General features: G+C 41.0%; 1 protein-coding gene across 1 annotated transcript in view; it reads left to right on the forward strand.

Moving 5' to 3' along the window:
- The window catches only part of TBC1D8 (TBC1 domain family member 8), a 35252-nt gene that overhangs the window by 1452 nt on the left and 5921 nt on the right, over positions 1 to 27879 (forward strand). Inside the window, exons 2-14 of the mRNA XM_031056162.1 lie at positions 2958 to 3076; positions 4419 to 4647; positions 8301 to 8541; positions 15918 to 16125; positions 17287 to 17481; positions 18712 to 18894; positions 19258 to 19408; positions 20454 to 20668; positions 21487 to 21604; positions 25632 to 25917; positions 26396 to 26525; positions 26798 to 26896; positions 27412 to 27480. Of these exons, the coding sequence (XP_030912022.1) occupies positions 8360 to 8541; positions 15918 to 16125; positions 17287 to 17481; positions 18712 to 18894; positions 19258 to 19408; positions 20454 to 20668; positions 21487 to 21604; positions 25632 to 25917; positions 26396 to 26525; positions 26798 to 26896; positions 27412 to 27480 (1836 nt within the window). The 5' untranslated portion in view covers positions 2958 to 3076; positions 4419 to 4647; positions 8301 to 8359. The remainder of the gene's footprint in view (positions 1 to 2957; positions 3077 to 4418; positions 4648 to 8300; positions 8542 to 15917; positions 16126 to 17286; positions 17482 to 18711; positions 18895 to 19257; positions 19409 to 20453; positions 20669 to 21486; positions 21605 to 25631; positions 25918 to 26395; positions 26526 to 26797; positions 26897 to 27411; positions 27481 to 27879) is intronic.

A 27879-nucleotide genomic window follows, 5' to 3' on the forward strand; every position in this document is an offset into this window, starting at 1 on the left:
CTGGGAATTTTTCCCTGGGCCAGATGTGTGTGTGAAGAAGCTTGCATAAAGTCCATTTGGGCTATTTTTGTTTTGGCTAGGTTTTCTTTGTTTTGCAATTGCTCTGTGCTTTCTATCCCTCCTCCCCTCCTTTTTATATTTAAGTAATGCCCTCTCATGGAGAAATTTAAGATCTTCATGCTGTTACAGTCCTGTGATGAAACCAGGTAGCTTTCACTGGAAAAGCTTTCATGGCTTCTTGATTATTTGAACATATGCAATACTACTCTCTGGGGCTGATCCTTGCCCCACCCACACTCTTACTGCACACAGAATTTGGTGTGGTTTTTTGATTTTGGTTTTTTATTTTTTGAAGGAACTACAAATGACAAACTTGCTGTGTTGGAATGGCTAAGGATTTTGCTGAGACAAACTCACATGATTAATGTTTTCTAAAATTCTCTTTGGCTCTTCTGAACAGATGCTCATCCCTGAGAAAATGAGGTTTATAGTAATAGAACGGAAAGCAGAGGGGTCTGTTTTGTGTGCTGCATGGGTAGAACATACACAGTTGCCAGAGCTGCACAGAACTAAAGAACCATGGAGCAGAAGCTGTTTGTGAATAATATTGCTGCTGTGAAACCCTGACATGAGTGTCCAGGGGAGAGCTGGCAATAGAAGGCAGAGGAGCATCACCCCAGCCCCTTCTTGGGAAGCTGGAGAAAGACATTCCCCACACAGAGGTGGTGGTTCCTGCTGTTGTACAGCGAGGGCAAGGAGCTCCTTCCAGTCTCCCAGTGTAACTTGATTGTGGACAGCCATCATGTCATCAGGCAGTTAATTAAAATGACATTTTGCGTTGTATGTTGGCAGCCCTCTGTTCCAGGAGCTGTAGGCTTAAATGATAATATATGCTTAAGGGTCAGGTCTGTTACAGACATTTGTAAATCTCAGAGGGGTGCTAGGAAATCTGATCCCTGCACGGCTGTTCTGGCAGAGATGTTTTAATCCAGATGGTTAATCATGTTATACCAGTACAGGAAAAAAAAAAGTCTAACCTCACCCCTTGAAATTTTTCTTTCAGAGGGCTCATGGGCAAAAAAGAAACTCAAGGCTCAGTCAAGCAAAGTTGGTTTTAGGAGAGGGAGAGCAAAAGATTTAGTGAGAAGTGGGTTTAAAGAAAAGATTCTGAGGAATGAGGCAGCAGTTAGACAAAACACTTGACATGAGCAGATGAAGAAGGTGGTAAAAGGTGGAATGAAATGCTGTGCAGAGCATCAGCACAGGAAGAGGAATAAGGAATGGAAAGAAGAGATTGGCAATGCTTGGGTCAAATCGCAGAACAACTTTAAACTATAAAATAGAGATTATAAATAAAGAAGGGACTCAAAAAATTGAGTCGGCCTGACCAAATGAAAGGGCCAAAATGATCTTTTGGTATTTGATCAGAAACCCTGGGGGCAGGCAGGAGATGCTGCAGGAGTCCCTGTGGAGTATAGCTGCTGCCTGGGCTCAGAGCAGTCCCAGCAGTGGGGATGCTTCTATGAAAGGGATCTTGCTCACAGCTTATTTCACAAGAGGCAGCCTGACAGCTTGCCCATACACATGGTATCTTGTAGTTACTCAGAAATAAAAAGTCAACTCAGTATTCGCTTTGTGCTGCCATTTCAGTATAAAATTACTCTATTTCTGGTGTTCTTAAACATTTATATAATTTGTTTTCTTGACCTAAAGGGCTTTTAAGTGTCTCTAATTGTATGATTTTTTAATTTAAATTTAACCTTGATTAATGATATTTAAGAAGTTCCATTACAAGACCTTCCTGTCAGGGAAGTTAAAGCATGGAAGGTTTCCCTGCCAGCTGGCATTCTGCATGGAAAACAGAGCAGAGGGAAATGGAAAATCCTCACTTAATTTATCATTTTTTGTTGTTGTGAGGCAACATGATGCATCACTAATGTACACACAAAACAAATCTTGAGATAATGGGTCTTCTATTTGAGATTAATTATGTTCATGTGTGATTTGTATTTCTCTTACATACAGCTATTTCTTTTCTTTCTTCCACAAGCAAGGCACTAGGAGAAGCACCTATTACTGCCTTTACTTTTTTACCTATAATGTCTAATTACTGACCAGTAGGATCTGGAGGGCTCAGATTTTCCCTTGTTGGCCCTGTATGGTGCCCATCTTGCTATGACTTCTCTGTCCTCGTGTCATGCAGAGACAATTCAGTTTCAAGCAGAAGGAGCCAAAGCAGATCAGTAATGAGTGAAATATTATTTCTGGAGTTAGTGTGAACAGATTAGATTTAAAGAACCAGCAAACCCCTCAGGTGTTTAGAGAAAGAAGCTTTAAAGTTTTGAAAAGCTGTACTAGTCAAAGATTTCCGTTTGCTGTATTTCTTCCCCAAACTGTAGAAATTTGCTCTTGTAGAACCTTTAGGTGCTGGTGAACCAAATTCTGTTTTAGGTACTTTATTTATTGTAGAAGGTTTTGTATTCCTCTCAAAGGGTGTGCATGTGTTTGTGTGTGGGGTGTGTGTGCATGTGTGTATTGAGGGAGGGAGAGAGGAAGATCAGGGACTTTTGGGAGTGGGGCATAAATCAGAGGTTTCCAGTGGCCACTTAGAGAATGTCATGTCAGAATAAGCTGCAGTCTGGCAGCTCAGGATGAAGTTTTGATGTTTTTTCTGCTTTGACTTTTAATGCAGCATTTGCTGGCTGAGAGCATTCGAGAAGATAAAACTAAAAGCCCTAAAACTAATTCTCTAAAACAATGAGGTTTTTGTTTTTCTCTAGCTATGCTGCTATGAATGAGACCTTTTTGACCTGTTTGCTACTAAGAATTCTGAGGTTTAAAGTTCAATTTCTCATAATGAATTTACGAAATAGTCCATTTTATGACTTTTTTCCTCCCTTCCTTTCAATTTTATCTTGCAGGATTAGTTTCAATATATTATTTTTTTGCCCTTCTAGGTGCCACGGCAGAGGAAATAAACCAGCACTGGGAATGGCTGGAACAAAACTTGCTCCATACTTTGTCTGTGTTTGACAATAAAGAGGATATTGTTAGTTTTGTCAAAGGGAAAGTCAAGGTAAGGAAACTGTCTCACTTTCACCCTCTCCTGCCCAATTACATGTGATTTATTAGAAGAATGCCATGAAGCTGTTGTCACTCATGCTTGGTTTTGACCATATAAACATGACTTGTTTTCTTTGTGGCTCTTGCACCTGCTGTGCCCAGCACATGAAGCTGCTGGCTCACCACAGGGTTGGAGAAATGAGCATCCTTTTGGAAGGTTAAAGAATTTTAAAAGTAAAGGAATTTTGTGACCATAAATCAGATTAAAAATAACAGTGGCATGTGGGGAGTAACTTAAAAAGCCTGGTGTCCTGAGCTCTGCTTTTAATGAAATACTAATGAACTCTAAGAGGAGCTTGGTTATGTCTGGGTGGGAGTGTGGGTTCACTGGTGGCTGCTGTACCTCAGGGCCTGCTACATGCTTTTTCTTGCTAAGAGTTTTAATGGGATGCTCTTCCCTCCATAGCCTCTTTTTCAGTTTGGAAATTTTGTAGGAACATAATGCATTTGGTGAATTTCAGCCTTGCTGCTGTGAGCTCTGTGGGCTCTGAATTTGGAGAAGAGGACAAAAGCAAAACATCACTGTACAAATCCTAGTTTTTATCCTGCTTTCTTTAAAAAAAGGCATGTTGTCTTAAGTGCACTGAAATACCAAATACAACTAATCTGTCTTGATAACACAGTGACAGCCTGTTACCTAGCACAATACATATCCAAAATTCTTCAGGTTTCATTAGTTAATGTTAAATCCAGGTTTTGGACCCTTGCACCTGCTGAAGACTTTTAGCACGTTAGGATTGCTTGGTAATTACAAACTATTGCAGGTGCTGTAACATATGAATTATTTGTCTGCATGGTGCAATGCATACTTAACTCCTTTGTTGTAATACCACTATTAAAAATCTGAAATATTAATTACATTTATGTAGATGTTCTTGAAACTGTGTTTGTAATGGTTCCAAGCATGTCTCAAGTTGTTGACACATCTGACTGCTTTGCTTCTTCGCAGGTAAATAGTACTGTTCAGTAGCCACAACTGTTACTCTGTTTTTACTCTGTGTATACAAAATAAGAGCAGTCATAAGCCATAAGTGAAATTGCAGAGATACAGTCCTGTTGAAAAAACTATGAATAAGGTAAAGAAGGCCCCAGAATTCTTGCTTTGGGAGCATTCAAAATGTGTGAGAGATGCAAGCACCAGAAAAATTTCTCCATTTGTGAAAACTGCAAATTGACTGGAATTTTTTGTGAGAAAGTGTTGCATTTATTAGAATTTGAATGGGCAGTTTGTAGCAGCTTGCCTGAGTGTGAGTGCCATAGCTCTATGCTGACATATGGTCTTGTTCTGGGTTCAGGCACTGATTGCAGAGGAAACAAGCAGCAAACTCGCTGAGCAGGAGGAGGACCCCGAGAAGTTCCGAGAAGCCCTGGTGAAATTTGAATCCAGATTTAATTTTCCTGAAGCAGAGAAGTTGATCACCTATTATTCCTGTTGCTGTTGGAAAGGAAAAGTTCCTCGGCAAGGCTGGCTTTATTTGAGCATCAATCATCTCTGTTTTTATTCCTTCTTCCTGGGCAAAGAATGTAAGTGTAAATGCATAAGGAATCTTATGCTGGGGAGAGATATAAATACATTTAAAAGCAAGAATAGCCACAGTTCTTATGAAAAACCTAGCTGATCTCTGAAATTTAGTTTCTGAGTTTTTAGATATTAGTTATTAGGTGAAAAATCCTTTTTAATTCAATTTTCACTTCAGCCTTTGTGTTTTAATATGAATCCAGTAATGAAAATAACACTGCAAGAGCACAGAGACATAGTTGTTACCTGGTTTTTCTTTTTGACATTGGAGCAACCTTAAGATGTAGCAGACCTTCTAGAAGGTCTAAAATGAGGAGTTTTAGTGCTGAAAAGAGTGAGTAAGGATGGGTCCCTCCCACAGGCAAGGAAGCAAAGTCACCACATTGCAGCAGGGTGGTCAGGGAAGGGCTGGTGGGGCCAGGGGTGCCTGAGTCAAGCTGCCTGCCTTAAGAAATCCCAGGACAAGTAGAAGGAATGTGCCCTGGAGAACCAGGTGAAAATTCAGAGCTTTTAAGGAAAAACAACAGCAGTTTAGGGATTTGTTTGTGTTTCTGAATAGCAGTGCAGTAATGTCACAAGAAGCATATCCTGAGGCTTTTTGGCCCTTCAGATGGTTCAGCAAGTTCTAAGGATTTAGTTGGGATGTTCTTCTACAGAGAAAGAATTGTGTGGATGGAAAGCCTGACAGAATAGATATTAGAAGGTAAAAATAAAAGTAACAGATGTAAGATGTGAAAATGAATGTAGCCATTTGAACTATAGCATTTCTCTGTTCAGTAAAATTGTGCATAAACCTCTAGCCTTTTAAGGCCTGTTTATCCTGCTGGAACTTAAACAAAGTTAGCAATAGAAACCTATACTGCTGTAAATATAGCAATGTTTGTCAGATCAGTTAGGAAAACTTTGCCATATTTCAACTGGATGTAATATTGAGATATAGCTGTAGATTTAGAAATGAAGTTCTTCTTAAGAAAGATAGTAACTTGTCATTTCTAAGACTGAAAACATACAAAGACATGCTTAGAGCTGGAGGTCCTTTCTTCCCTTATATTATTTCAAGCTACTTATTTTGTCATATCACCAAAGATGAGAGAATTATATTTGAAGTGCAGCTAAGTTTGTTATTCACTATAAAAACAAAAGTTGAGTTATGCTGGGAAGAATAGAATGGAATTTCTTCATATACTAGATACGTGAGTTCTTGTTTAATCCCCTTGTTTTCTGGTTAGTATTAAATTCTTTGTCAATCATTTCTTCTTATTATCATTGCAGGTTTTCTCTCATTAAATCTGAGCTAGCCAGTTTGCCAAAGAACACAAAGCAGAAATGATACTTATTAATGATAGATAAGAAGGAAGGAGAAGGGAGAGCGAAAAACCCTTTATATGGTTCCAAAAATTTTGTTTATGCAATACCACAGATTGTTAAATGATAATGGAAATACAATATCATGTTGTATTGTTTAAGAAGAGATTTCTTCTCATGTCTTTAATGATATTCATTATGCAAATCAACAAAAAACAAAAACCAAAAAACCCAAATCAAACAAACAATTACATGTTTGCAACTTTTTGTTTTGACCATGGAAAATGCGCTGTTCATTCAGCAGTGCAGTCAGTCACATTGTCTTTGTGTTCCCATACATTTGCATGGAAATGTGAGAAAACCCCCTGAATTTTCTTTTGGTTAAACAAACTTCCCTAGCTCAGTGGGAAGCAGCATATATGCTGAAATTATTCCCACTTCCTTGATTGTGATAAAGCAGATTACTTCTGTTTCTAGGCTAGTGTTTTGTCATGTTTATGAAATATTTATATTACAGGGAATAATCCAGATTTAATACAGTTGTTACTATTTGAGAAGCTGATGCTGATTACATGCAGAACAAGCGATTCGTTGCCTTTGTCTTTTTCAGGCAGCAATCACAAATGAAATCTGGTTAAATCTGGTTTTCAAAATGTTGCTAAGAAATCACATTTATTGTGTTCTTCAATACTACACAGAGAAAAAACTCAATATATGAGTTGCAATAAAATTAGTTCTCAATTGTGTTTTACCTCTACAAAAATCCCCCCAAATCATAGACTGAAATCTCTGTATAGGCAAAGTGTTAAGTCTTCTGCTTTTGACAAGTCTTTTCCCCTCTTTTGTTTCATTTTGTGTTGAAGTGATCTGGAATGTGATATTAGAACCCGTTTTCAACTTCTCATAATATTAATTTACGGCTTATGTGAGTATAAACTCCATGGAAAATTTTTTTCCAGGACAAGTCTCCTTTTATCTAAGCTTCCAAGTGTTTGTAGGATTTGAGAGGTTTAGATCATCAGATAGCTTGGAAGGGTGTGCCAAGGTTTCTTCACATTTTTAATTAAATTTGTGTTTTTCTGAAACTTCGAAGACTTTGTACCTTTTATCAGTGACTTGAGTATCCTGTACAGGCTGTTGTGCTTTTTCTGTAACCAGCACTGTAGAGCCTGTGTGACTCTGACCTGCCTGAACAGCAGTGCTGTTGCTACAGCATTATTTAATCTTTCTTCCCTTGGCTGGGCTGGTACAGTTGATTTTATGATCATTTGCAACAGTCTCTGCATGTTGATGCAGCTGTGCTTTATTTAAGTAAGAAAAAATGCAATCTGTAAATAATCTTGACAGCTGTGGTTCATGTAGTACAGAAAACTTGCTGAGGGTAGCTCCTTAGGTAATGAATGGTCTTTGATAAGTGTCATATATATATGACAATGTTTGTTATTGCTGCCTTTTTATTGCTTTATTGGCATCAGGAGACCAGCTAGGGATGTTAAGGGCTGTAGTCTTGATGTTATTGGCACAGAGAAATCTGGGAAGTTTCCAACAGTTGTTAAGAAGAAATTGAATCTATTTTAAAGTCCTTTCCAGCCTAATTTCTACCCAGAGATTCATGTGAGAGGCAAGTAACATCCTGCAGTAGTTATCTAAAGTAAGCTGATTCTGTTTGCCACTTGTATTTATGTGATTCAATGGTGTCCTACACTTCTTGTTCTCTATAAACAAGCCTGACTACAGGTAATGTTTAGGGCAAGATGTGCCCTGTGAATCTTTCCAGTAAAAAGTAACTAAATGGAAAGATCCCAAAGGCTAGGCAGCTTTTTTAATGTCTTGTTTATAGTCGTAATTACACTTTATAGCATTCTCCAAAACAGCTTTCTTTTGGAGGGGAGTTAGCTTTATTTTAAAAGCTAAAGTAACTGTGCATGTAATTGGTTTTCCACCTGCCTAGTGTTTTGTTTCTAGGAGATTACAAAGCCTTTCTCTCTTCTCTCTGTATTCTGGAGATGTACTGTTTCTTCTGGTGGCAAGGAAGCAGGCTGCAGAAATGACTTGTAAAGGAGTTAGGAGCACAGGGTATGGCAGATGTTCTGCAAAGGCACCACTCCCCAGTCTAGCATTTCTTGTGAAGATAGTTAAAATTTTGAGGGAGAGATTCTGAAAAAGACACGTCTTTTGGAGTGGGTGAGATTGAATGCAGAGTCATAACAGACACTTCAGCATGTGCTTGGTCTTGCCCACAAAAATTTCTCTCCTCTTTGGTTTCCTTTTCATTCTGAATTTGATTGTTTCCCAAATCTGAAAGATGTAAGCGAAGTTTCCAGCACACTTTTGCTCTTCTCTTGGATTGCAGTGAAACTTATCATTCCTTGGGTTGAGGTCCAGAAGCTGGAAAGAACCTCCAATGTCTTCATGACGGACACAGTCCGTGTCACCACAGCAAACAAGGAGCGCGACTTCTCCACCTTCCTCAATATCTCTGAGGCTTTCAGGATCATGGAGCAGCTGGCCGATGTGACACTCCGAAGGCTACTCGATAATGAAATCTTTGAACTGGATCCAGGCCTGCAGGATCCTACTCAGATTACCAAGAGGTAAAAAGATAAACTGTCTCATTAGCAGAGGTTCAATAGTGGGATTCATGGTTTGGTGTCTTAGCTGGGTAAGATTTCAAAGCTTTGTTTGATTGGATGCAAAAGAGACTTCACAGTGTGTTAGGCTGTATCTAAAAGGTGCATTTTAACTTTATGCAAGATACATTTTTTGACTTTATATTCTTCCCTTAAACAATGCAAAGTTTCAAAAGTACTGTGACCATAGAAGGGAAGATTGCAGCAAGGGATATTTTCCATCTTCCCTGAAGAGCAGCATTATTTTGCTTAAATTTTTGGTAATGTGTAGGCTTCCCTAGTGCCTTCAGTTCTCTGGAATTACTGCTTTTGATCATATCTGAAACATGGAATTCCCACTAGTGTGATTGCCGTAGCCACTTCAGCAAGCAGTTACAGGACTTAAAAAACACACAGTTGTGGTATTGCTATTGTCAGCTCTACCCCTTGCATCCCTGAAATGCATCCCTGCGTTCCTCTCCCACTACAGAAATGCATTGGCTCTCAGGGAAAGATCGATGGCTATTTCTCTGCTGGTAGCGCAACACACAACTCTGTGTTTTATTTGCTGCTTCGAGAAAGGGGGAGGGAAGCTGCCCTGAGGAATTGTAGGTGGGCAGGATGAAATAGCCCTAACTGGAATTTGCCTCGGGCTTCAAGGTTAACGTGCTGATTTAAAATACTTCTTTTCTGAATGGGATGTTTGTGGAGCAGTTATCTCCTCTTGAATCATGCTCTTTCTTGCTCTTCCTTCCTCTCCCTCTGCCAGGGGTATGAAGGGAATCACCCAGCTGTTGCTTCCTGACTAAAACATAAGGAATGCATGGTATCATTTCCCAAAAAAGAGACCAGTAGCCATTTTATTGTTTCTGAGGGACATTTTTACAGTGGTGGTGGGCCTATCTCTCAGCTAAACACTTCTGCAAAGTGTCATAATGGAGTTTAAAACAATAAAATGGACTTCCTCTGCAATTTCATACATACACACAATAAGGAAAATCAGTGACACCACGATTTTATCATTGCAGAATTCTGTTGAGGTAACACAGTGGTGAGCAGCCATAAAAATCTTTGCAGGCTTTTTTTAATAACCAGGGTTCCTTGGAGTACAAGAGCTGCCATTGTTTTTACACTATGTATATAACTTGATTTTTTTAATGTTGTAGGCTTTTGGCTCAAGAGATGTAGGGATGTATACTTTAGCTAATGTAGAATATGGCTGTGCTAGGTTGTATCTCAGCCCCTTTCCATGGTTTACCATTTTATGTTCCTCCTGCTTTTGGGCTGAAAAGTTAGATGCAGGAAGAGAAATCCAGAGGAGATGTAACAAAAACCTGGGGGGAGATATTTTTCAGCATCGACCAGTTTTTGTCATTTTCATTTCCCAAAATAGTCTTTGAATCAGGGGTACTAACTGAATGGAAAGAAAATAAAATTACAGTTTTAAAGAAAAGTATAAGCTTAGTAATATGCTATAAAAAGGGGCTCTCAGGTAATCATCTTGTAAGTACATTGTGGCATTTTTGAAAAGCAGTGTGCCCATTAGTGGTCAAGCAAGAGAAACCTTCCCACACACTTATTCAAACTGGTTCTGTCTCTCCTTCCCTCCAACTAAAGAAGAAAAAAGAAAATAAAAGGAACACAGGGAGAAGGAATAAATATATCAAAAATATATCAAATAAATGTATCAAAAATATATTTACCTGGAGATTTCCTGGTCAAGATGTTCTCTAACCTGTGCTGTGGCTTGGGATGGCACGGATGATACCAAAATCCCATTTCCTCTGCATGAATTAGGCAGTGGTTGGATAAGTTGCTGTTTCTGGTGCCCTTTGTCCCACTTCAGCAACCACTTTAATGTAAGGTGATTAAGCAAGACTGTAGTTTGACTAGTGGATAAACTGGTTTTTAGTGTTAACATGTTTTGGGGGGAATGTTTTACTTTCTTGGTGAATGACGTTTTGGTTGCTGCTTTTTTTCTTGAAGCCATTTTAGTACTACAAGAGCAATTGCTTTTCTCTCAACATGTTCCCTCTAATTGTTATTGTTAATTCTTGTACATGATTAGGAAGCAAATAATAATCTATGAAAACGAAAGCAGACATACACATCATTTGAACTATTCCAGCTCTGACAAATTGATGAATTTGTAGATGTCTTGTGTTTGCTAGGCTTTCTTTTGTGAGAGGCTTGTTTCAACATCTTTATTTTTAGAGAAATGCATTTTCAGTGCTGTCATGATTTGTATATTCTACAGTCTGAAAACCATAAACCTTTGCGATTCCTGAGGCTTTTGGGTCGTCTTGCTGATCCGTGGAGGGATGGGACTCAGAGAGGCCATGGGATTAGGCCCACAACCTGTGACACAAATTATGTCATGGCCAGAGTCAAATAAGTCAGTATGCAATTGTTTGTGCTGTTTAATGAAATGATTAAGCACAGAACAATGAATTATGAAGGGATCAATGGCAATGGAGGTAATTGCCATAAAAAGCAAAGTAAAGCTGATGTGTTTGGTACCTGCAAATGCCATTTCTTGTAGACAAATGTATGTGCCATACAATTTTACTGGAATATATATGGTAACTACTTTTTCTTTTTTAAAAAAAAAGGCTGCAGCAGTTTCTGGTATAGGTTTCTCATACTTCTAATTTCCATCTCTTTCAGGATGTAAAAGTACCCATTTCATTTCTCAAATGTAGTGAGAAATTCTCTAGAGCAGAACCCACAATTTAAAAGCTTTAGTGCTGGTATAGGTAAGGTTTTAACAGTGTGATGTGTTTTCCCAGGCTCTAACCACATCAAGTGTCTTTCTTCATGTTTAACTGTGTATTACCAATGAGAATGACTTTGCTTCATGTGAAGGCAAAGAAGGTTGTTAACACTGATCTAAGCCCAATGGAAACTGTTTGAAGTATCCTGAGTCATAAATGTCGCTTCAATCTGCATTTATTCCTTCAGAGAGAGAATCTGAGAATGCTTTAAACCTTGAGCAACAAGTAGAATGTGACTAGAAAAAACTTCCTTTTATTGTGTCTCTGTAGCAAAAGGTAGGGTTTGGGTTATCTCTTCATGACTGCCAATGTGTTTTTTAGGATTTGCAGTAATGGGCATATCGGGATCCATACCAGTACTTCACTGTTCTGTCACTGAGAAGTCTGAGGTCTAACTTGAATCTTCCACGCTTTTTGGGTCTGTCACCTTTTGTTCTATCCAGTACTATTGAAGAGATCAGAGGTGCTCACTTTCTTTGGAGCAGTTTGCGCTCACTTAGAGCAATCATTTATGCGTTTGAGGGTTGATGTGTATCTTCTTTCTCTTTTTTTTTAATTTTTAAAGTTTTTTGAAGCTGCACTGCCCTACTTCCACCAGGGTTTTCTTATCAGTGTGGATTTTAGCCATTCTGGTCACTCTTCTCTGGACATTCATCACTGATGCCATGTTGGGGCAGGCACACAGTGGAGGGATATAGAATTGCCCCAGAAACCTTGCCAGTTCTGGGAGTGCCATGCTGCATTTGGTGGCCATGAACTTCTGCAGCGCAGGCAGTGTTCCTTTTCCTCCTGTGAGCATGAGGCCACTGGCTCTTGTTCAGCCTGTGTTCCTATGTAACCCCCAGGGATGGCTCCTGGTGGAATTCATCTCCATGCTGCATTTGTGAAGCTTATGATATACAGCTGAAAATATTTGTAATGGTTTTTTTCCACAACATCGCTTAAATTTATAAATATAAATCTGAACCTGATCCTGTTTTTATGTTCATTAGCCTCTACCAGCCTTGCATCAGGTGCAGGTTTAGTGACAATCTCTTGATCCATCATACAGGTTGACAATGAAGACATTGAACAGAAGTTAATCTAGGACAGATTCCCAAGGGAGTCCTCTTGATACAACCTTCTAATTTATTAGGAAGCTCTGAAGGGCTGTGTTTTGAGGTACTCTTTTGCAACTGTCTTGGTACAACAGTTTGCCAGTTCTAGTTTAATTAGTTTCATGAGAGGCTATATCAAGACTTTCATAAATTTTGGCTAAAACATTCATTGCAGCTCCTTCATCTACAAGTCTAGTGTTCCTGCTGTGTAAGGGAATGTTGTTCAGTGTACATGTGTCCTGACAAGTCCATGTTGGCTCTTCTCAGATAACATCTCCTGACTTGCTTATAAGAAGCCTTTCTTCCCACATGAATTTAGCAGTTCTTCTAAAAAAAAAAGACATATATTGTTGGATGTGTTATTTCCAAGGTATCTTACTTTCTGGAGTCTCAATAGTTAGAAGAATCTAGTAATCTGTCTCTTGAAGCAAGAGGTCAACAAGGCTGTTTAGATTTTAGACAGGCAACAAGTGACTCAGCAGAGCTAAAATCTTGCCAAGTTGGCTTCTGCTGGATTTAAAGCACAGAAAAACATTTGACAGTGAGGACAGCATTTTAAGCATCCTGATGCTTTTAGGCATTTTGTTAGTCTTGTGTGTGTTATTTCCTTTAATTTAAAGCTCTTGGAAGGTGATGTGGGGGTCATGCACTAAGGAGTTATTGCAGTTCAGGCTTGCCATTCCCTTTGAAGTGCTGGAGTTGGAGGCAGTCCATGATCCCATAACATGCAAGTTGGGAGCTGCACTCAGAAGGAATTGCTGAGTTTTTTGAAAAGCAGGGAACAAGGCAGTTGCATCTTGTTGCCTTTTATTCTTCTGATGCTTGTGTAAATACTCAATAAACATTATTTTTACATAATGATAGCTTTCCTTTTTTTAGTTAAGTACTACTCAGTATGCTGCATTTGCTTAACAACCAAACCCACTCGGAAATAGTTAAGCGAGAGTAGAAATTTTCGAACAGGTAGGGGTGCAAGTAGAAAGATTGCATTTCTGTTTGGTGTTGGAGGTCTTGTGAAACTCTAAATGGAAGCTGTGGGACTTGGTGACGTGGGCCATCTTTGTTGTATCATATTTAAACAATTGCCTGTCTTGTTTTAGGAGCTAAATTTGTTTGTGGGTTTTTTGGAGTTGTAGGGTTAGGGGTTTTTTTAACCAACTCTAATTTTGTTTGGGTATGTTTATGAAGGGAAACCTTTAAGCCCTAGAATTTGCTTGCTTAATGGGAAATATATTCTTGGTGTTCAACTTTAGAATAAAACCTCTTGTTTGAGCCCACAGTGGTAGGTGCTGACAGCATCTTGTCCCTCTGCTACCATTTTTTATTCTGGGATCCCTCCTCCAAGCAGGCTGGTCCATTTCAGCACTTGTTTCTGGGGCAGCCCTGGCTGTGGTGTGTTCCCTGTGGTGTCCCTGTGTGAGCCTGTGCGTGAGTCATGGGGGGACAGGCAGTTCCAGGGATGTTGGGATTGGCAGCCTTCCACGGGTTAGTGGGGGTGGATACAGTGCTGGTGAATTTACTTAGTTTCAGATGTGACTAATGTCATTCTTCTTCAGCTTAGAATCCTGTGGTTTGTTGTCTGAAAGTCCCTGCATGTGGAGCCCACAGCCCCAGGAAATGCGGGAAAATCCTGAAAACGCAGAAGCTTCAGATTTTGGAGCATAGGAAGCAGTCAGCTCTTAAATAACAGACATGCATGCCTCAGTAGAGGTCCCACTCTTCTGTATAAAGCCTCTTTTCACTTAAAGGTCAAGAAATCTTCACAACCAAGTAGATGCTGGGGGGCTCTTACCTTGCAGCACAATAGCAGGAGAGCACAGCTCTACCAGACCTGACTGCAGATGCTATCAGGAGCATTCATCTGTGCTGTGCAGAAATGGAAAATATTTTAGTGGTGAGTTAACTAGGAGGCATATCCTGATCCAGCTTTGTCACAATAGTAGATCGCTGCAGGCACTTATCAGAGTTACTCTCGCTGTGGAATTTCAGCTCGGGAGCAACCTTTTTGTCTTTCTTCACAAAGGGGGTTTCTCTTTGTTCTCTGTGAAAAAACAGGAGACTATTTGTCTGCTTTCGTTGGATAATATTATTAAGGAAGATAGTGCTTGAGTAGGAAACAGAAGCTGAACGCTGGTTGAGCCCATTCTGTCTTTTCTGTTGCTTGCAGATACAGATCCTCTCTTCTCAGGTCTCTGTTCTGGATTGTCTTCCTCCCTGTTTCTTGTGGCTAAGTCTTTTTCTATGGATTCAACTAAACTAAAAAACCCAAAACCCAAACAAGTAATTTATTTACTTATTGAGCCAGTGGCTTCATTTGTCTCAACATATATTTTAACAGGGAACAGGGGTGGGGTAGAGGGAAGGTGTCTGCAGAAGAGGTGGGTGAAGGAAGGAGTGAAGAGGGGATTTACAGCACCAAGGTACCACTCCCTGTTGTGCTCCAGCCCACGCTTTAAATTCTTTCAGTGGCACAAAATCAAGCTTTTTTTTTTTTTTTCCTTTTCCCTAAGGTGAATCACGCTAGGAAAAATTTACTTGTAGTAAAGAAAATAATAGAATTTAAGCCCTAATGTTTCTGGAGCTGCTGTTGGTGAGCTAATAGCCATGGCCTGTTTATAATGTAATTGCATAGTTCTCTAAATTACTGCAGGCTTCTTCATTAAGAAAGGAGAAGAAAAATAAGTCCCCAAAGCCAAGTCTGTATAACCATGGCTCAGTAATGAAAGTTTCATTTATTTAAACTTTTCTCTTCACTTAAATGTGGATGGGTGGCTGGAAGGAGGCCAAGTTCAAACTGAGTGTGGCTGGTGCTGTTATCCCCAACTGAGTCTGTGAGTGACCTGAAACTGTTCTGCATTTTGAAACTGTTCTGAGGGCTCTCTGAGGCTGCTACTCTGCAAGTTAAGGATTCCATCATGTAAATGCCACCATCATTAGCACTTCTATTACTGACCACTTTGGAGGTAGTCAGTGAACAAATGCATTACTTTTGGGTGCAGGTGCAAGTCCCTGGGGCGATGTTGGTAATGCTACTGTGAAGGGAAACAAGGACATTAGGGTAATCTCCCTTGCTCGATATGTGTTCATCAGATGAAAGATTCAGTTGTCTCCTGGGCACTGAAATTTGTAACTCTTGGAGTCTGTAAAGTCATATAGCAGCCACAGAAAATACATGGTTTAAAAATAATGTAAAAAAACCCCAAACCAGCAAAACAGCTGATTCAAATTAGTGTCCTTTCCCTTCCTAGTTACTATACTAGTTGCTTTTGACCTTATTGTTAAACAAGCAGTTACTGATAATGTTTTCCTTTTAACATATTACAAAGTTGCTTGTACAGTGCTCTGTTCACATAAGCACTGAAGATTGCTGTGCATGGTGCTTTTATTCTGTATTCCTAGCTCTTGGTGAGGCCAACAAGAAAAGTTAGCCTCAAACTGCATGTCCTGACTTTCGGGATCTCATGATTCATTCTTGCTGCTTTTTCTCAAGGGATCTTGAAGCCAGAGCACAGAATGAATTCTTTCGGGCCTTCTTCAGATTGCCCAGGAAGGAGAAGCTGCACGAAGTTGTGGACTGCTCTCTCTGGACGCCCTTCAGTCGCTGTCACACAGCGGGGACAATGTATACTTCAGACAGTTACATCTGTTTTGCCAGTAAAGAAAATGGCTGTTGCACTGTTATCATCCCACTTAGAGAGGTAGAGTTTTTTGTTTGTTTAATTTTGGGTCCTTATCTGCCTTTTTCTACCCTAAGCCTCTGCTGCCACTTGACTTACCTTGACAAAGTGTTGTTTGGTGAAAAAGAGTAGGATATTTGTGTGTATCCTGCCTACAGGATGGTTGTACAGCTTGTTCTGGGACTCCTTAGGGCCTGAGCTCCTAAAAATATGGGTGATTCAAAACTATCCTCAAAGTGAGGTATGGACAGGTAATGCAGCAGGACAGAACACTGCAAAAACAGAGTCTGCTTGGCCCAAGACTTGGACAGGGCTCCTCTCCCAGCTCCACAAACACGTACATCCAGCTTGATGTTGATGGAGACTGGCTTGGACCCATTCCAGCAATGCAAAAGCATCCTTGCCTGGGATCAACACAAGTGTTGAGCTCTCCCTCTGTAGACAGCCTTTAACAAATCTATGGGTACTTTGCCAGGCTGTAGGGCAGAGAGAAAGAGGGGATGTTATGCCTGCAGTGATGGGCTGACAAATTTCCATGAAATCAATAGATGAGTTTAAATGGAGGGGGAGAGCACAAGGGAGGGTGGTGGGAGTAGAACATGAGAAGGAAACTGTCAGCTAACACCTGTCTTATCTGCTGTGGATACAAGGCTGTTATGATCTCTTAATTAAAGCTTTCCTTTCATCCTGGACTAATAATAGAGTAACATCCAAATCATAACTGTAGCAACTTACCTTCCTGTTGCAGAAACAGAAAACAATATGAGAACAGTGTTGTATACATAATAAAAACTAACAAAACAACTGTTTTTCCCCATCTTCAAAGGTGGGAAAGTAAATTTCCTTCTCCACACCCAGAATTCGATCAAGTTGGTCCTTTTATAAATATTTTTTTAAATCATACACTCCTGTCTTATCTTTTCCCTCACTCTTCTGTTTAGAAGTGGGATGAAAAGTAATTTAGGGAAAAAAAAGGCATCTGGAATACTTTTTGACATTTGGTTTGAGCTTCTAGAGAGACCACGAACTTCAGGCAGTTGGATGTGTTTGATCAAGGAAAGCCAATATGAATAACCACATTTAAAGCATGCATATGAATTGCTGTGTTTTGGTACATGTAGAAAATTTGAATGTTTTTGTGGATGTGGTGCCTAATGTGTTTTCTGTAATGTCTCTGGGAAGGTAATCAGTATAGAGAAGATGGAGGACACAAGCCTTCTCCCTAATCCCATCATTGTTAGCATAAGGAGTAAGACAGCCTTTCAGTTCATTGAGCTGAAGGACAGAGATACTTTGGTGGAGAACCTGCTCCAGAGGTTCAAAGAGGTGAACTCCAGCAACACATTGCACTGCAACAACTTGCAAAATAACAATCAGGTACTGAACTTTTGTTTTATTATTAATTTAATATGTTTATCCATTATTCCACTGTCCTGCCTTCTTTGGGAGGCCCCCAAACTGATCTTGAGCCAATGCTTATCTGATGCCACCTTTAAAGAGCTGGCTGGTGGGATAGAGGACACTCACAGCATAGTTGTGATTGACATGCTGGGGAGAGCAGGGACTGGGATGGCTGCCCTTCACAGAGACCTCCACAGTCTGGAGGAATGGGCTGATAAAGACCTCTCAAAGTTCAACAAAAGCAAATGTGAAACCTGGCAAAACAAGCCCATGTGACAGGAGAGGCTGGGAATGGGCTGGTTGGAAAACAGCTGTGTGGAAAAGGAGGAGGAGTCATGAACAAGTTGAGCCTGTAAGTCAGCTGTGTGCTCCTACAATGCAGAGGGACAACCTCATATCAGGTTGTACTAGCAGGATTGTAACTAGCAGGTCATGGAACGTTACTATTCCCTTTTATTCAGCACTTACGAGCCTCATAAGGAGTACTGTGTCCAGGTTTGATTCTGCTTGATTACACATGAAAAGCATTGATAATTTGGAGTAAGGCTAGTGGAGGGCTATAAGATGGTCAGGGGCTGGAGCACCTGCTTTATAAGGAGAGGTGGAGGGAGCAGGGCTTCCTCAGCCAGGCTTCTGCCAAATAGTGGCGAGTTGGAAGATAAAGGCAAACTTTCCTTCCATATGCCAGTTGAAAGACAAGCAGCCACAGCTTCAAGGTTTAGCAAGGAAAAATCTGAATAGATAAAAAGAGAGATTTCCCCTCATGGTTGGGCAGAACTGGACCAGGCTGCCCAGAGCAGCCATGCACTCTGCTTTCTTGAAGCTACTCAACTTGACTGGGCACAGACTCCAGCAACCAGGGCTGAGAGCTCCTGCTTTGAGCAGGGAATTGAAAATGATAGTCCTCTCCAACCTAAATTGTTCTGTGATTTTGTCTTTCAAATCATAACAGGAGAAGACTATTGGGTAGCTTGTCATCAAGGACACTTAGAATTGGCTAACAACTTTTGCTTTAAAGTAACAACCCTTTTCCTGACGTGCAAATGAATGACAATTTGTATAAAGTCTTGAGGAAGACCTTTCCTCTTGAAAAGTGTTAAAGGTTTTGATGCAAAAGGCAAAGGGTAACCCAGCTCTGTTTCGAGGACAGTTGAGGATGTAGTTCTTAGCCTTTTCAGTCATTACCACTTTGATCTGGCATTGCAGAACAGCCTTGCCTTTGGATCCATGTGCACGCTGGGGGATGATGAGCCTGCGTGTCTGGGAACAGAGGCTTCACATGGGAAAGAGAGAAGTGAATGTGAAAAGGAGAACAATTACTTGCTCAATGCAGAAGCACTAAGGTCAGACTTTCATCAGTCAGGAATGCCAGGCCTTGATTTTGGAAAGGTATGTAACATTTGGGGAAAGCTGTAGGAGTTTTAGGTTTTGTTTTTAAAAAGCTGGGGTTATATTCAGACAGATGTTTTTAGTAAAATGTATTGTTTGGAGAAGTTAGATACGGGACAACTTTTTTATTAGGTTGGATTTTTTTCTTCTCCCTCCCCCCATTTCATTCTGGTGGATATATATAATCTTTATCCCTGTGTGGTGAATGAGATATGCAAAGTGGGGAAAGTCAAAGTCCCTAGAGCAGACTTCCCATTTCCATTGGAATGGAATACCTTGTGGAATTTCTAATATGTGAAATGCTTTTGTTTAACAGTTCTCACATGATGTTTGTTTTTTTTTAATGTATGTTCTTGTTCCCAGTCTAGGGAGCAAATCAAAGAGAGCCTGTGGGATGACCATTTTGCAGAGTATGGCAGAACCGTGTGCATGTTTCGCACCGAGAAAATCAGAAAACTTGTTGCTATGGGAATTCCTGAATCCTTAAGAGGCAAACTCTGGCTGCTTTTCTCAGGTGGGCATGCTTAGAAATGTTGGCTGTAGGCATCATCTGATTCTGGAGATCGCAAAACATTTAGGCAAGAAATCTCTCAAGTGCAATTAAATGTCCTTTACGTGTAACCTGTGATACTGCTTAAGGAAAAGACATGATCTGAACTGAACTAATATATGCAAGGAAGTACCCGGGTAGATCTGTAAAAGTTTTACCTCATGATGATATCATATGATGTACAGAAGAATCAAAATAACATCTTTGTAATCTATGTAATTTAAAATTAGCATCATGTTTTCACAAAACAATGTTCATCTTCAAGCAGCAATTAGATTGTAGCGTAAATACCGAGTTAGCCCTAGACAAATCAGATTATTGCAAAATAATGACAATCTCAAAGTTGGCAGACCTGCTCCTGCTTCTTGTTGAATGCTGGCAGGGCTTACAGAAACTGGAGATGGTAAAAACAGCTCATTTCATCAACAGATATGGCAGAGCCAGAATGTGCCTACACTGTGATCTCAAGTTTAGTCCTTAATCCAATATATGGCATATTCAGGCATTTGTAAATGTGGAGCTTTTCCTCCTTGAAGGATGTGAACAGTGCTGAGTACATTTCTCCCAGTAATATGTGAGGATGGTGAGACACTTGGAAGGGGTTGCCCAGAGAAGCCATGGATGCCCCATCCCTGGAAGTGTTCAAGGCCAGGCTGGATGAGGCTTTGAGCAACCTGGTCTTGTGAAAGGTGTCCCTGCCCACAGCAGGGAGGTTGGAATGAGGTGATCTTTAACCAATACTTTCAACCCAAACCAGTACTTTCTGCTGGAGACATCTTTTGCTCAGTCAAGGTGTTCCGAATGATGTTGTGTCATGTAAGCTTTGCTAGTACTTAGTTTTCAAGACGTGTATTTTGATAGGACTTTGTCTTTTAGGTCTGGATATTCACAGACCTTGGGGAAAACCACCTTGCTTATACCCTTTTGAGCAGTATTCCCACAACACTTAGGTTTAGCATCGTCCTTATCCACTCCCATCTTCCTCTTCCTCCCTTCCTGCTGCCTCCAGACGCGCAGACGGATCTCGCCTCGCACCCTGGCTACTACATACACCTGGTGGAGGCCTCCATGGGCAGGTGCTGCATGGCAAGGGAGGAGATCGAGCGTGACCTGCACCGCTCGCTGCCCGAGCACCCGGCCTTCCAGAGCGAGACCGGGATAGCCGCCCTCCGGAGGGTGCTCACCGCCTACGCACACAGGAACCCCAAAATAGGATACTGCCAGGTGGGACATTCCCAGCGGGATTGTGCTCCCTGCTGCTTCCTCCCCTTCTGTTGTTCTCTTAAGAGTGCTTTTAGTGGTCCTTTTTGTAAAGAAAGGCCTTTTAGTTGGATAAGTACATAGTTTTAGATATTAAATGTCATTTTTCCTTGGAAAATGACGACATAGTCTCACCAAAAGGCTCTGTTCTGCCAACAATATTCCTTCAGCATTTTGCAAACTGCATTTATAGTTACAGGAAGGGAAAAAATTGTTTCTGATGCTTCTGCTTGTTGAAAAGGGCATTTCTTGGACAATACTTGGAAGCAGTGCAGGGTGAATTGGCCTGCACAGATGAGATTTTATGTAGTGCACTGGGGCACAGGCTTAATGAACCTTTCTGCCACTTTCTTCCAAAACTGATGATAAATGATGAGAGTCATTTGTCTAGCTGGTCAGCTCCCTGAATTCTGATTGACATCAGAGTGGTCCTGATACAGGAATAGGGGGCAGTGAAAGCAGCCCCTAAACATCTTGCAGTATCAGTTACCTGCTTTGTATCTTGGCAAATCCAGTGCTGTGCTTTTCTCCATTGTTTCCTATTGCTCTTACAAAAAGCAGTATACATAAGATTAGAAAACTTGCTATGCCTGTGGGTTGCAATTATGTATTTGCTGTGTATTCTCTCTTTTTCTTGCTGCTGGTTTTTCTTGCTTTTTTTTTCTTAGTTCTTTACATCCTGTTAGGCTACTTTTCTTTCTATAAAAATAGCCACAGTTGAGCTCTTGTCAGTAGGATTTGCTGTCACTAACAAATCTCATTTTCTTCTTTGCCCTTGTAAGTCTATGAATATTTTGACCTCCGTGTTGCTGCTGTATGCCAAAGAGGAAGAAGCCTTTTGGCTGCTGGTTGCTGTGTGTGAGCGGATGCTGCCGGATTACTTCAACCACCGAGTGATAGGTGAGCTCGTGTTCCTGGCCCTGCAGGCTGGGAAGGGGCAGCCATGTGGCACAGGGGTGGGGAAAATGCTCAGGGTCAGCTGGATGAGGTGCTCCATCTGCTTGTGTGGTGTTCAGGGGCAGCAGCATTGGCTGCTCAGATTCCAGCCAGGGCTGGTTTTGGTCTGAAGGGTTTGAGCTGCACAATCTGTAAATACATGCTCAACTTCACAGTTTGTTTTTTTCTTTCCTGTTGGTCAGAATGTGGGGACACTTCTGGCTCTTGCATAAATAGAAGAGCTTGTGGGTCTTGGCTAGGAGTGTGCAGTGTTAGAGACTCAGGCTGTTTAAGATGAACGTAGGAAAGATCTGCTTTGTGATCTAACTGTCTGAATTGCCTGGCTGCTGGAGCAATGCAGGCTTGCATCTACACTAGCCCTTTGTAATGAGAGCTGATACAAGTGCCTCTGCCATGCACTATGTGTGCTGTATAGTGCTGTATAGTACTCCTGCACAATGCCATTATTTTAAAGATCATTGTGCAGACTGCCTAATGCACAGAAAGAGAGGGGCTAAGCAGTATTTGTTCTTTGGAGTCACTTCCCTTACAGAAATGTTTGATAGCTTTTCCCTTTTTAATGCTAACCTTAGTCTGTAGCTGCAGCATCTGCTGTTACACCCTTGCTGTGGCAAAGAGAGGGACCAGGGTCACGTGTGAGGAAGTGAAGATAGGAGCAAATCCCTGGCAGTAGTGGTTCTGGGAGCTAGAAATGGTCTGGGCACTCTTGTGCTGCCTGTGGAGTGGAAAGAGACACTTGAGAAGATTTCCAGTCTTTTCCTTCAAGGATGGGGTTGTCATACCTCCCTCTAGAGACTGTGTCACTGCTCAGTTTCTGTCTTGTCACTGAACTGTCAAGAGGGTAAGTTAAAGCTGAGTTATTCCAAAGTTTAGCTGGATGTTTAGCATCTTTTGTGATGCTTTGAATGCCATTGGTATTTTCTGCTAGTGGACTGGGCATTGTCTCACTTGTCATAATTTTTCTTCTTGTCTCCAGACATGACTTTAAACTCCTATTTTGATTACTGACTTCCATGTTTGTCTGTCTCCTTCCTTGATTAAAGGAGAGAAACACAGCTTTTAGAAACACTGCTCAAGCATTTCCAGATATCAACAGTGTGCTTTGGATTACTCAGAACTTTCTGATGCTTGCTGGGTTATTGCCCTTAAGTAGCATTCTCTGCTATTCACCTGAGTTGTCTCACTTGGCCAGCCATATCCCTGCCTTGAGTTGTTCTTGATTTGTGCTTTGTATCTTGCCTGTCACTTGCCATGGCTACAGCCTACATTGTGTAAGTGCTGAAAGTTTTGGTTGTCCTGTCTGTTTTCTGGCCCTCTTTATCCCAAGGAAGGAGTGTTGTGTCTCTCTACTGTCATAGCTCACCACAGTGTGAAGAGCCAGGAATTCAGTTTGGAAGCTGCCCTGCTCTCCCTGGCTGAGTGGCACTGGTGCAGTTTTGCAGCATTGTTGCTTCACTGAGCACAATTTCTGCAGCTCTGCTTTACCCTAGAACTTAACATGCCCAAATCGTTGCTACTGATCTTCTCTACCCTGCCCCTCCTCTGGTTCCTGTTGCTTGAGTTAGTGTTCTTGGCTCTGCATTTCAGTCAACTTTCTTTTTGATTTGCAACCAGCTCTTGTCTAAACTTTGTATTGTTTCTTCCTGTATAACACTTCCAAGACCAAACTTTTCCTCTTTGTGCACCCTGCCAATACTGTTTGTCCAAATTTTGATCTCTCAATAACTTTGGTGATCTCTGACCTTGCTACCCGTCTCTGTGCCTTTCCTCTGCAGTGTCAGCCAGTAATCTCTGCAGTCCAAACAGCGACCAAATTAATGACCTTGGTTATAGCAGGCCTTTTAAGCTTCCTTTTGTCGTAGAGCTTTTCTTTATGACTTTCAAAATCTTCTATTTATTTATATGTGTGGTTAGTTAGAATTTTTGCTTTCACAACTTAGGCAATTCAGTCCTACTCAACCTTCTTTCTTTCATCTCCCTCCTTCAGCTTTGCCAGCTCTGACCCCTTTCACAAGCTTTTTCATTATTTCACTGCTTGCAAATGGGAAAAGCCTGCAGGCAGGGCTCCTTCTTCAGGAATTCCCTCTGTCCTTCTCCTCTCTGCAATGCATAGAGGAAATTATAGGCAGATAGGTGCAAGGTAGAAACAAGTTGTATATGGGTCAAGAGTGGTGGCAAGGGTCAGCATATCCTACTCTCAATTACCATGACCTTTCCATCCCCTGCATAATCCAGCAGGGCATCTTACCCCACTTTACCTGTTACACTCTCATCAACTTGAAACACTGAAAACCTTATTTCTTTTCTCAGATTTGCCTTTTCAGTCCTGAAGATGTCATCTTGCATCTAAGGTCATCATTTTTCACATGCAAGCCCTGGTATTTTCCTACCTCATTATGGTCTCATGCTGTAATACAGATTCATTTGCTCAGATTTTATATTTTCTGGGAGCCTAATGAAAAAACAGACAGAAAAGTCCATTTTAATACATCTGCTTGACTTTCATCTACAGTGGCAGCACTTACTGTAAGATCTGTGAAAGATCTGGGCAGTGTTGCATGTTCCTTTTAAAGCTCTGGTTTTGCTCGTGCAGTCTCTAAGTCTGGAATGATCTATTTATATATGTCTTGCCTATCTGTCTCTGGCTTCCTTCAAATACCTCTAAATCCAGCTCTGTTTTTTGGGTCTGTGTTAACTATGGCTATTAAATTGTTTGCATTAAGCTTATTAAAAAAACCCAAACAAAAATTTCCCTCTGTCGAGTAACTCCAGTCTGTTTTTCTCCTTTTCTTCTATTTACAGGAAGCTTTTTCTTCAAAGCATCATGCTTGATGTGTTTCTCAAAAGCTTTTTGGATGTCCATGGACTTTTATTTTTGATTTGTGGTGCTGTAATGTTTGTTCAGTCACCAGCAGAATCTCTTTGGGGCCTGATATGAACGGTTCTAAGACAGAGAAATGTCATAGCTATTTTTTTCCCTATGATTTGGCTGCAAAGCCAAAACGTGCTGGCTCTCTGCCACAGATTGTCCAGGTTATATTCTGCTTTTGAACAACAGAAGTTTTGAGTGCTAGGGATATATATGTTTCAGCAATTAAAATTGTGTCCTAATATTAGCAGAATATGGACTATAAGAAAGAAATTAAATAACTTGAAAAGAAAGACAAAATAACTGAAAAGCTGACTGCATTTTATATTCAGGAATATTTTTAACTTGCAGTGTCTTTGGTCAAAGCCCTGATGTGGCAAATTTGGTTTGTAGACACAGTCTGCTTCATTGAGATGAAACTACATTGATTCTGTAACAGGTGCTGACAAAGCAGAACTGAACTAGTAGCTAAACCAGAGCCCAGATCTGCTCCTTTGGAAAAACTGGTTGGGACAGTTAGGAAATCTTTTATCTGGGCTTTTTGTTCTTTATGTGTAGATACATATGCTTGTAAGTATATATTTGTATCTGTGCATGTACTTTCATGTAAATATTATTCTTCCTGCTTGGTGTGTGTAGGCATATCTGGACTTCCATCCTACATTTTCTCAGTTAAAGCAAAACCTTTGCTGCCCACTTACTTGAGTACATACATCAGAGAGGAATGTGTACTGTCTTATTTTTACTGCATACATCCCAAGTGGAGCAATAAAATGCTTTAAGATTGCTTTTGCTAGCACTTAATTATTATGTGCTTTTGTAGCCAAGACCAACAGCTGCTGCTATTGCTATTTCATTGCACCCTAAAGGCACTTAGAATTAACACACTTTTTGCAGAAAGTTGTACAGTAAGGTTTATGGACACAGCGGTTGGGCAGCAGGATGATAGTGGCATTTTTCACTGTAGATGTGTGTGTACCTTGCCTGTTTAAATTTTAAGAAAGTCTTGCAGTTAACAGTTGACAGCAGTGATTAGTTTAAATTTTTTTTTTTTTTTTGCTGTGTCAGTCCTGACTAATGCTGTTCCTTTATAACTTGTAGGTGCTCAGGTAGACCAGTCAGTGTTTGAAGAGCTTATAAAAGAGCAACTTCCAGAGCTGGCTGAACATATGAAGGATCTGACAGCCCTAGCTTCCATCTCTCTTTCCTGGTTCCTTACCCTTTTCCTCAGCATCATGCCCCTGGAAAGTGCTGTGAATGTTGTGGACTGCTTCTTCTATGATGGCATCAAAGCCATTTTCCAGCTGGGCTTGGCCATACTGGAAGCCAACGCTGTGGATCTGTGTAACAGCAAGGACGATGGGCAGGCCCTGATGATCCTGAGCAGGTATGGCCACACAGGAGTGCTCCTTTCATCTCAGGCTCTTCTGCCCTAAAGCAAAGGCATTGCTCAGTAAGCACCAGGGCCCTTCTGTGTCACCCTGCTGCTGCTGTCGCAGTGTCTGCCTCAAACAATGGCTTTGCATGTCGGACGAGATGTCCTGTGAAATTTCCTGGCACTCCGAGACCTGCATCGCCTGCGTCAGTGTGCAATATTTACTGCTGCTCTCCGTGCCTTCCCTGGACTGACAGGCTTCCTGCTCCAGACTTCAAGGAGACAGAAGTTTTCTTCCTTGGGCAGCATTTAGTCATTTGGCTGGCTTACAGTTCCTCAGATGAGTAATCACAAGGGCATTTTTGAAAAGTCTAGCTTGCCCAAAACTCAATTTATTTCTAAATCTGAGCCATAAGACTTATCTGCATATTTGAATTGAGAAGAGCACAGTGCAATGTGATCTGTGTTCTTACACATTTCCTGTCTTCAGGTTTTTAGAGCATGTCAAAAACGAGGAAAGCCCTCTGCCACCTATTGGTAATCACCATGCATTCTTCAGTGACGACCAGGAACCCTCTCCAGTGACTGAAATAGCAAACCTGATTCATGACTCCTATGAGGTAAAAGAATTCTTTGTATCTACTAGTCAGTTAAGTTAGAATTTTAAAGAAGAAGGTTTGATTCACTTTGGAAAGTTAATACACATCTTTACAGATTCCATGACTGAAGTGCTCTCATGCACAAGACTAGGTGTAGTATGAGTACCTAGATGAATTAGAGACTGCGTATGGTTTTTCTTCAAGGTCTCACTGCACTTTAAAAGTGTATTTCCAATTAATACAGGTATCATAAAACACAACAGAAATAATAAAATTCTGTTCCTCTCTTACAGAAATTTGGAGATCACTCTGTGGAGCAGATAGAGCACATGCGCTACAAACACCGGATCCGTGTCCTGCAGAGCCACGAAGATACAACCAAGCAGAACGTGGTGAGCAGGGTATTGTTCTGACTGAGGTAGCTCAGCATTGCCTCTGGAGACACCTGGGTTTAGTTTATAAAAAGGGGCCACCAGGTCTTGAAAAATCATTGCTGACTCTGCAAAAAGCTTTTCCCTGGGATGCTGATGGTTTTTCTTTGGCAGCCATGTGCATTATCGTAGTTTAGGGTGGCTTTAAAGTTCTGAACAGCTGCAGGACTGTCCAGCCCAGCACCTTATCTGTGACTGTGGCCAGCCCTTGGCAGATGCCTGGGGAAGAGGAGAGACAGCACCATGCAATGCCTCCCTGGCCTCAGTGACCTGTAGCTTAGGGACTTCCTGTCTTTGTTTCTAATAACCCTTGAGGGATTTCTCTTTTCATGGATCTGTCCAACTGGTGAACCTAAAGAAGGGAGAAACAGCACAAAGATTTTTTTCAAGTGGTTTTCAGCTGGTTCCACCTAAGGACAGCTTGTGAGTCTGCCCGTGTCAGTGATGTCACTAACATGATTCTCTTTCTTTTTAAGCTCAGAGTTGTCATCCCAGACGTTTCAATTCTTCCTGAAGATTTAGAGGAATTGTATGACTTGTTTAAGGTTGGTCTCCCTGAAAAGCAGGGGATGCACATCATAGAGGCTTCTTTGGCATAACTTCCAGCTGTTGCTTGGCAGTGCAGCATTCACCTCCCGTCCTCTGCCTGGGCTGTGCTCCCTGGGTGGGATCTTGCCATTTTGTCCTTTCTGTGGTTGTGCAGTTGTTAAAGAGGAACAGTAATGTACTGATTGTTCAGAGAACTGCTCCTGAGATCCTTTCTAACTTTCTGTTTGGAAATGGCCCCTGACAAGCTAGCTTCTGTTAACTTTCACATGCAGAATAAATTAAATATTATGTAGCTGTGCTCATTGGGAACTTGGCAGTGCTTTTAAATCCTGTTCTCTAAATGCTCTTTAAAGGCAGACTCTCTTCTCCATGGGGAAAAAAAATCCCAAACCCCA

Source organism: Geospiza fortis, unplaced genomic scaffold (genome assembly GCF_000277835.1).
Source record: "Geospiza fortis unplaced genomic scaffold, GeoFor_1.0 scaffold192, whole genome shotgun sequence".
NCBI classification, from domain to species: Eukaryota; Metazoa; Chordata; class Aves; order Passeriformes; family Thraupidae; genus Geospiza; species Geospiza fortis.